At 36.6% G+C, this 10,599-nt stretch overlaps 1 protein-coding gene across 1 annotated transcript; it reads left to right on the forward strand.

The window, feature by feature from the left end:
- Positions 1 to 251: 251 nt before the first annotated feature.
- On the forward strand, positions 252 to 1,808 carry LOC130641106 (uncharacterized). Its single transcript, XM_057447770.1, has 2 exons — positions 252 to 659; positions 995 to 1,808. The coding sequence occupies exons 1-2, from the start codon at positions 443 to 445 to the stop codon at positions 1,606 to 1,608; spliced, it is 831 nt and encodes a 276-aa protein (XP_057303753.1). The 5' UTR covers positions 252 to 442; the 3' UTR covers positions 1,609 to 1,808.
- The last annotated feature ends 8,791 nt before the right edge of the window (positions 1,809 to 10,599 follow it).

Consider the following 10,599-nt stretch of genomic DNA (forward strand, 5'->3'; position numbering starts at 1 on the left):
AAAGATCTCAACAGGTTATACTTGCAGAATTATATCGTCATCCGGAGAGGTTTGTCACCGTGAACTACTTGAAATCACTGGATAAGGAATTCAGTTTGTACGAGAGGCCAAGCATTTTGGCATGCGATGAAGAATGGTTACAGGGAACATGTTCTGTCATTAAGGGACAGAAAGCGGTAAGTGTTTCGTCGTTTTTCAGAGAGGCAAATTAATTTCTATCCCCTATCCCCTAAAAAACTGCCAATAAACTTATTCAAACGAGGCATCATACCATTGAGGCAAAAAAAATGATCTTAACATGACTAATTTTTTAAATTTATTAAATGCTCTCGTCTTAAAATATTGTGTTTGCGTTGCAACGTTCTTAGGTCTAACATAAGATTATTGATATCCGTCTAATAAAAATTCCCTTTTTTAGGGTTCCCTAACTCGTCTTAAATCAATGTTTATTCCACCTCAAGAAGAAGTTAAATTGGCAGGAAAAGTCAAACATAACTTTATGACTGGGAATGAGATAACATCCAACAGGGAAGTTTCCATTGGACCTTTTAAAGGAATGTCTGTTTATTCGAGTGAAGAAAAGTTAAAAAATAAACTAACTGTAATAATGAATGTGGACAAATCAATTGATGCTTCGAACTATGTTCGCATATGCAGAGGTAAGGAATTCAATACAATTCATTTTGACTTTCTGGCAGATACGCCTTATATTTTCATGGTTGAATTTTCATGAGAAAATTTAGGGTCAAATTCTCTCTAAAAAAAACAGATTTTAATTCTGGGTCAATTTCTGTATCAATCATATAAGACTTATTGTTTTTTTCACTTTTGTCCTCAAATGGTCTGCGAAGAACCGAATCTAAGTACATAGAAGGTACAAAAGATTCAAGGATGATGATCTTATAAGAGCATGACCCTAACTAGCATAGGGGAAAAGGCACTAACCATACAACTAGAATTTCTTACATATTTGATGTGGTTTATTTCGGTTTAGAAGAAGGATGGTGCGATACAATACCAAAGCAAGATGGCAGCCTTGAAAGTATAAATCAAATTCGGTGGGGAAAAAAAAAGAGAATATCCTCTATTTTAGTTCCAGAAGGAATAAAAGTCGAATATGGCACACTCAAACCGAAATACGCATCAAAGATACCGATTGTTATATTTGGTCCACATCTAGTAGAAGGTTTAGAAAAATGCGTATCCAAAGATTTTGATAAATATTACATGCAAATTACTGAGAGTGGTACCAGTGTGATGAAAAAAAAACATCCGAAGAAAGAAAAAGGTAAAATCTATTACGAGAAAGTCGAAGACATCGATTCACATCCTGGAGATATGGCGTTACTGTGTAGCAAGAAGGGTGGTATGGGTATTTGCTTACAACAAGGAGAAACAAGTGATTCAATCTATAGTGAACTGGAAAATCGTCAATGTCAATTTAACATCAAATCAATCAACATCCCACCGTCCCTGTGCGTGACGATAAAGACAAATCATTATCAGGAAAAAACGATAACTGACACGATAGAGGAATTTGATGATTATCCATATTTTACTATAACCAAAATTTATGCAACCAGATCATATGGAACATCTAAATGTTGATAGGATAGGAAATAGCCGTCTGCTATTAAAACTATATTTCCAGATGTTATACAGATTGTAAAAGATTGCCAAACTATGAAACTCATCCTAAGACCAACTAAAACACTGTTTCTACACGTACTATGAACTTTCAACGGTTGAATTTTCGATGACTTACTACCTTCAGGTTATTTAGTTTCAATGTATTAACCCATACTAGTAATTACACTTCTCCATTTCGGATCATAACAGGCTCTTGTATGTATTTCTTCGTAATGCGGGTATTGGAGAAATTCTCAGTGGAGCGAGCCGGGGTATAAAGAAAATGGGTGGGTATAAACCTTCTTTCTATTTGGAAGGTTTTTGCTGGAAATAAAAAGCTAAGTTTACACAGCCGCTTTTTTTTGTTCAGTAATTAATTAATTTAAATCGAGTATAGGATTGAACGTCGGAGACATGCACTAAATATCTAGAATGTTCGCACCAACCTCGTTCCAAGCGTCTGCTCTCTTTTTTTTAATATGGCGACAGCGACCCCGATGTCAGAAAAGATATAAGATGCTCTGGGGACGATTTTGCCCTACGCTGCTTGCGCGTTCCTGTTTTACCTTTGAAGTAGATAGAAATGAATTTTAGCAAAAGGCTATCGTTCCAGAATTTATCTACGAACTAGTCTAGGAACAAGTAAACACATTTCCGAAAACAAATCTACTCTGCCCTTTAGAAGTCAAAGACATTGTTTTAACTGACCATCATAAGACAATACTTTTCCTGGCTTAAGCAAAATAATTTTTAGAATAGAGAACCAATCTTGTTGTAGTCAGAGCCTTACAATATACAAAGTTAAATCAGAATTTATGGGTGGCAATATAATGAAAGAGAAGAACTGAAACTAATGTACAAAACACTGAGACTTTCCAGATATAATTTATACCTGCTTTCTTAGACGCTTAGACGATATTATTCCATGGTGTAACCATCCATAATATATTATATATATCTGTAATATAATTTGTAAAGGCAAACCAAAAGAACTGGCTTAAAAAGTCAGGCACCTGATACTGTTGGTGTCAAAGTAAATGACACAATTTAGCATAACTAGTATCTTTTCCAAACAAAGGTTTTCAACGGCTAAAATAATTATACACAAACTAACCAATATAAAGAATCAATAAAGCAATAGGAAAAACAAACAAAAAAGCAACAGGGTGGGAACACGCACACAAAGAAAACAACAAAGGGCTGGTCACACAAACCACAACTAAATTTGATCAACCCAAAATGGCTGACCAAGAAACAAACTATAGCCTAAGTGTGACTAGAAAATGCAACAAAATGGCACTTTCATCTCTTTAATAATAGCCGTCGTCTGTCTGTCTGTGTGTCCGCGAAAGCCGTGACCCGTAACGGAAACAAGAAATTTTTAAAATGCGCATCAATACCAAATGTGATATATTTTTATCCACTTTGTTGCGACGGGTAAATTTAAAGGACGAGCGAACGCGACGGGCGACCCCGTGGTTTTTTCCACGGGTTAACGACTAGTCTCTTTAATAATAGCCGTCGTCTGTCTGTCTATGTGTCCGCGAAAGCCGTGTCCCGTAACGGAAACACGAACTTTTTAAAATGCGCATCAATACCAAATGCGATATATTTCTGTCCACTTTGTTGCAACGGGTTAATTTAAAGGACGGGCGACCCCGTGGATTTTTCCACGGGCTAACGACTAGTCTCTTTAATAATAGCCGTCGTCTGTCTGCCTGTGTGTCCGCGAAAGCCGTGTCCCGTAACGGAAACACTAAATTTTCCTCGGTAATCATGCCGGTACGGTTGTGCAACACGGTTTACCCGGACTAACTGCTCGGCCCGGTTTTAACAGTGGACTGTTTCCTGTTTGTTTTTATTTAAACAGATTCTGCGATAAAGTTTTTTCAACAGGGTATTATCCCAATACGCCTGCACTAAGCGGTCAGCCCGGTGTCACAATTAATCTTTTTAATTTCACAGGAATAATTGACCGACTGTTGTTGCTATGACGGGGTAACAACGGTTTTTACTCTGTTTTTATTTCATCTAACGTTGCGGGAAAGTTATTTTTTGAAAAAATAGTTCCAACACTATAATGGTGTATGCGCTTTACTTGATTTACGACATACTGTATACCAGTACTAAAGCGCTTTACCTGATCGTGTGCAACAGTTTACGACTACTATTAATTATTCCATCGATGTGTTCAAAGCTGTTTGCCTGTACTAGGCGTTCAACCTGGTTGCACAAATAATTTTGAATTTACGCCGAAACTTATTCTGCAAAATAAAATAATATTGACCGATGTTTTTGTTATGATGGAGTAAAAATGGTTTGTAAACTCTGTTTTTATTTCAGCTTTTGTTGCGGGAAAGTTATTTTTTGAAAAATATGTGACAGTCGCAACACTATAATGGTGTATGCGCTTCACTTAATTTACGACATACTGTATACCTGTACTAAAGCGCTGCACAGTTCACGGCACTTATTAAGCGCTCCACAGAGTGTTTAACACCGGATCACACCTTGACCTGTGGCTTACCCCGGCGTTTCAACGCCAGGTTTCCCGGCTATCTCTTTAAAAATAGCCGTTGTCTGTCTGTGTGTCCGCGAAAGCGGCGTCCTGTAACGGAAACACGAACTTTTTAAAATGCGCATCAATACCAAATGCGATATATTTCTGTCCACTTTGTTGCAACGGGTTAATTTAAAGGACGGGCGACCCCGTGGATTTTTCCACGGGCTAACGAATAGTCTCTTTAATAATAGCCGTCGTCTGTCTGCCTGTGTGTCCGCGAAAGCCGTGTCCCGTAACGGAAACACTAAATTTTCCTCGGTAATCATGCCGGTACGGTTGTGCAACACGGTTTACCCGGACTAAGTGCTCGGCCCGGTTTTAACAGTGAGCTGTTTCCTGTTTGTTTTTATTTAAACAGATTCTGCGATAAAGTTTTTTCAACAGGGTATTATCCCAATACGCCTGCACTAAGCGGTCAGCCCGGTGTCACAATTAATCTTTTTAATTTCACAGGAATAATTGACCGACTGTTGTTGCTATGACGGGGTAACAACGGTTTTTACTCTGTTTTTATTTCATCTAACGTTGCGGGAAAGTTATTTTTTGAAAAAATAGTTGCAACACTATAATGGTGTATGCGCTTTACTTGATTTACGACATACTATATACCAGTACTAAAGCGCTTTACCTGATCGTGTGCAACAGTTTACGACTACTATTAATTGTTCCATCGATGTGTTCAAAGCTGTTTGCCTGTACTAGGCGTTCAACCTGGTTGCACAAATAATTTTGAATTTACGCCGAAACTTATTCTGCAAAATAAAATAATATTGACCGATGTTTTTGTTATGATGGAGTAAAAACGGTTTGTAAACTCTGTTTTTATTTCAGCTTTTGTTGCGGGAAAGTTATTTTTTGAAAAATATGTGACAGTCGCAACACTATAATGGTGTATGCGCTTCACTTAATTTACGACATACTGTATACCTGTACTAAAGCGCTGCACAGTTCACGGCACTTATTAAGCGCTCCACAGAGTGTTTAACACCGGATCACACCTTGACCTGTGGCTTACCCCGGCGTTTCAACGCCAGGTTTCCCGGCTATCTCTTTAAAAATAGCCGTTGTCTGTCTGTGTGTCCGCGAAAGCGGCGTCCTGTAACGGAAACACGAAATTTTTAAAATGCGCACGAATATCAAATGCGATATACTTTTATCCACTTTGTTGCGACGGGTAAATTTAAAGGACGAGCGAACGCGACGGGCGACCCCGTGGATTTTTCTACGGGTTAACGACTAGTCTCAATAATAATAGCCGTATTCCGTCTGTCTGTTCGTGCGTCAAAAGCGACTTGTGTTAACCACGCACGAAATTGCGCGCAGCTCTCTGATCTTTTCGCTGCGCTATTTTAAAGTTTCATTCCTATTTTGTCTTTTGCGTAGTCCAAAACTTTAATTTAATAAGTTTTTTATACAAAATTCATGGTTAATTAACTTTTATTGTTCCTTCGATGCAGTTTATTTGTTATAAATAACTACACGGAAAAACAAAGTTGCGGACAATTAACATTACGTTTTCTATTTCATTAATGAAGCTTTATTTATTCGTGCCTTTGAAAGGAAATTAACAAAAAAAAAAAGTTTTTGATAATAGGAGAACAATAAATTTTAGAAGAATTTAGTAAGTGATTTTTTGTTTCTTCTAAACATGAATTTGAATATTATTTTGTAAAATTTTGTTTCATCTTCAACCATTTTTTTTTTTTTTTGAAACAATAAAGCTGGATGTGCTTAATTTTTTTGCCGAAACTTATTATGTTTTTAACTGAACAAAAAGTGTAAGAAAATGTCAAATTTGGTTTTTTAAAAGCTATTTGCAAGAAAGGCCTCTTTTTTAACCTCAATCAGGTCGTGAAAATGCGTCAGTTATTGTTAAATATATGAATTTTTCGAGAAAGCGGCGTAACACTACTTCCGATAATCTATACTATATAAAAAAAGGTGTAGTTTACACTGCTTCCGTGTCTATAAGTGTATATTTCCAGGAACCATGGCTACCACAGACAAACAGGTGCGCGAAATAATTACGTCGGCTAATTTCCGTGGGTTGTTCCACGGGTTAAACGAATAGTCTATATTATAATACCCGTATACGTCTGTCCGTCCGTCTGTCTGTCACGCAAAATGGTAGCTTAGCTGCGCAGGTAGCGAGACGCACGCAATGCAGTAAAAAAAGGCCGGGCGAGTCCGTGGAAAAATCCACGGGCTAACGACTAGTAAATAATATAATACAAAGTATCTAATAATAAATATATGTCCTTTAAGATATGCCTAAGGCCATTACCATTATGTAAAGAATAATGGTAATGACATCATCCATGCCTCAATGCATAATAGTTCCTAAGGAACACCACTAGATATAATAGATATCAGAAACCTTTATACACATAAAGACTCAATACACTCATAGACATTAAAACAGATACATAAACAAAGACTTTACACATAAAAAACATAAACAAAACTAAGACTGTTTTAGACACATCGAGTAGATGCTTTTGTTCACGTGATACCGTTACCGTTTCGGAGCAAAATCATTTCACTTTTTACATTGGAACAAAATAATTGCGTTTCGCATATCGGATAAGTTCGGTTTCGTGTGGACAAACACACTATCCCGCACGAAAGTATACCTCTATCTGCAACATGTGAACATGGTTCTTTTTAGTAAACAGCAAGAAGCCAACCTTGTTCCCATGGATTTTTATAGAATTTTTTTGTTTTTAAGACTGAAATACAGTTGAACTCACGTAATTAGAAAACCCCCATAATTCGAAAAATCATACAAATCGAACGGATTCTTTAGGTTCCCCTGATCGTATTTTTTCCTCATCTAATTCGAATATTGTAATAGTATAATTTTCTCTCAATTTGGTTCCTCAGATTCAAATGTTTTTACGTATTCAAAAAAAGATTTAACGGGACGAAGCAATGTTCTATTACTGACTTTTTTCTAATAGAGTAATTCTACGTAAAGTTTATTGCTATATAAATAATTCTTACAAAAATACCAGGTAGCTTGTTAAAACCGTGAAAAACCAACACCCTTTGCGTATATTTTTTTTCAAAATTTGGCTGATAAAACTTAAACTTTTATAATCCGAACAAATCCCAAAAATGATTTGACTTACACGAGTTCAGCTCAACCTCGTCCCCAGGGTGTTGTTCATCAACAAGGCAACATGCCTTGGAAACGAGGTTGAAGTTCAGCTGTTTAAAAAACAACTAACAACCCTAGATACGAGGTTGGTTATAGGCATCATAAGACACAGTTTTGAAGAAAAATAGGCTTCAAATAAAAACCAGGTGCGAATAAAAGTCGACAAAACGTTTAAAAGTTGTTCTTTCCCTGACATAACACGATTAACTACTTTAGAGGCAGAAACTTTCGCGGGCATTAACTTTCGCGTTTTTCGCGTTTTTTGATCATTTTCGCGAAAGTTTATGCCTTTGGAAATTCTAAATCATCAAAACGCAAAAGTTTTTTCACGCGAAATCATGGATATTTTTCAAAACGCGAAAGTTTTTTCACCATAAAAAAATCATAAAAACGGAGCAGTTTTTAAAAGTAATGATTTATTTCTACTTTAATCATCGTCAACTACAATAACACTTGGTGTTTTTTTCTTCTTTGGAGCTGCGAGCATTTCTCGGATGTCCCGATTATTTGAAACAGTGCTTGTGGATGCAGACTTTTTCTTCCTTTTGCCGGGGGCTTGCGGTGTAACGACTGTAGGCGGCAACGTCATGACGAAATTGAACAGATTTCCAACCGCTATGTCTTCTGTTGGTTCCGTGTAGAGATCTTTAACTAGATCTAAATAACGTGATGTTAATTTCGCTTGAAGAATGGTGGCTGGTGTTTCGATCACAGCTTGACATTCTATTTCAAGTCCTCCTTGTACTAAGGGAGAACGGCGATAATGTTCTGAAGAAAGCGTACAATACATAGACGTACCTCGATCTAAGAAATACTTTGTTGTTTTTGAAATCTCTTTTGGCAAGTGTCCAACAGTTTCTTCATTTTCGCTCACTGTCTTTATAGCAAATCTATCGAAGGCGTTTCCAGGCTCGTGAAGACAAATAAGTTTTTCGTTCTCTTTTGGTTGCTAAAATCTTCGATAGTAATGATATCCTCTTACAGCGGCAGTAAATGTATGTTTTTCCATATTGATGAAAAGATTTGTAGTAACAGTGATAAAAGATGTTATGTTCAAAACAATAAAAAACTGTTGTTTTTGGATATAAGTTCGATTTTTTTTTAATTTTATTCATTTCTAAAGAAAATTTGATTGAATGATTCGAAATAAAAACATTCGATTAGTCGCGAAAAAAGAAAAAAAAACACTCCATTGTACAATAATTATTTTTGATTGCATCAGACGGGAATGTTTTGATTTTAATCTGCGATGGAGGAGATATGAGTAGAGAGCTTTCAAAAACAAGTTCTGGGATTATGTAAACAAACTTACAGGGTGTTTGATAGAGAGCTCTGTCAATATCCATCATCATGTCGTTTTTAAGAAAGATGCAGCTAAGAGGCGAAAAGAGGCAAACAATCAAGAATATGAAATTTCTCAACAAAGCTTGCAAAGTCAGAGAACAGAAGAACAGAGGTGGAGTAGTCAATACAACAGTAGCAAATGCAACAGCCAAAGCTCTGATGAGTAAGTATCCTCATGCTGTCGGTCAAGTTGACATCGACTCATCGCGTTGGGCAAAAAGCCTGTTTTCCCGAATAAATTTTGTCAAGCGGAGAAAAACATCGTGAAAGTCGAACATACCTGATGGGGCTCGAAAAGAGATAGAGTTGCTATATCTCCATGACGTTGTATCAAAAGTAGAACAGTACAACATACCATCTGTTTTATTTTTAAATATCGATCAAACTCCGTTAAAGTACGTTCCAGTAGGTAATAAAACAATGGCAGCAAAGGGAGTTCACTCTGTGACGATTGAAGGAAGTGTGGATAAGCGTTCAATAACTGGAACATTTACCATTTCGTTTGATGGAAACTTTCTTCCTATTCACCTTATTTATGGTGGCAAGACAACGAAAAGTTTACCGATGTTTGAATTTCCAAAAGATTTCAGCCTCAGCACAAATCCCAAACATTTTTCAAACACGGATGAATCGTTAAGTTCTTGAAAGAAGTCATCAAGCCTTATGTAGTCAAACAAAGACAGATCCTGAAATGCTCTACGGATCAGAAAGCACTCGTCATCATGGACGTCTTTACTGGTCAAAAGACGGCAGCTGTACTCGACGCTTTTAAAGAAGTAAACATATGTATCGTCAATGTCCCTGCTAATATGACAAAGTTCTACCAGCCACTTGATCTGACGGTCAATGGTTTCTGCAAACGATTTCTCAAACGTAAATTTAACGAATGGTACTCAGACCAAGTGAAAGGGCAGCTAGATAATGGTGTTGAGATTGATGACGTTCAAGTAGGGTTACAGTTGTTCAAACTTAAACCTGTTCACGCCGGTTGGATTGTGGAATTCTACAACCAAATGAGCACGCCGAAAGGGAAAGAAATTATCGATAGTGGATGGAAAAGTGCTGGTATTTTTGATGCCTTAGAACTCAGTTCAAGCAAAATGCCATCGATTGATCCTTTCCAAGATATTGATCCGATGCTGAGTAATGATGTTGAGCAATCTGATGATAGCCGTCTCTTAGAAATTTGTGATGTCACAGTGGAGGCATTTGAAGCGTTATGTGGAAGCTAGATTCAAGAAAGTGATGACGATACTGGCTCAGAATGGGAAGAGGCAGATGATTAAATTTACTTAGCCTAAACTTGTATATTTTATACATTTTTGATTACGGTAAAGACCTTAGATGTGATTTAACGAATAATTTTTTTCTTGGATTTTGCCAACTCGCAAAAGTATTTTCAGGCGAATATGAACCTTATTTTGAATTTGAAAAGAAAGTTTTTCCCGCGAAATTTGTTTCAAAAATCGCCAAACGCTAAAGTTTTGTCGCGTTTTTTTTTTTTTTTTGACACGGGAAAGTTAATGTCCGCGAAAGTTTCTGCCCTTAAAGTAACATAAAAAAAGATGTCCGGTGGTGGGAACTTTAACTGTAACTTGAACTATGGTAATTGTGTACAATATACCCCTGTCATCGGCCAGCATTATACTGCATTGTGTAGTAGTCAGGAAATCTCATTTTCATTCAGGTAAATTATAATATGCAACTCTCATTCATAAATTTTCTCATTTCCACATAATTTTCATGTTTCTTTTGTTTGAATATGTTATTTCTAGGAGGATAAGGTTACACTGAACATTCAGTCGAGGTAAAACAAAACGGAACCAAAAAGCAGGTGATAAATTAAGCAAATAAAGAGGCTGAGCGAAAAATAGTTTTTTATTGAGAAAATGCATTATTATTA

The sequence above is a fragment of the Hydractinia symbiolongicarpus genome, chromosome 4, assembly GCF_029227915.1.
Source record: "Hydractinia symbiolongicarpus strain clone_291-10 chromosome 4, HSymV2.1, whole genome shotgun sequence".
NCBI classification, from domain to species: Eukaryota; Metazoa; Cnidaria; class Hydrozoa; order Anthoathecata; family Hydractiniidae; genus Hydractinia; species Hydractinia symbiolongicarpus.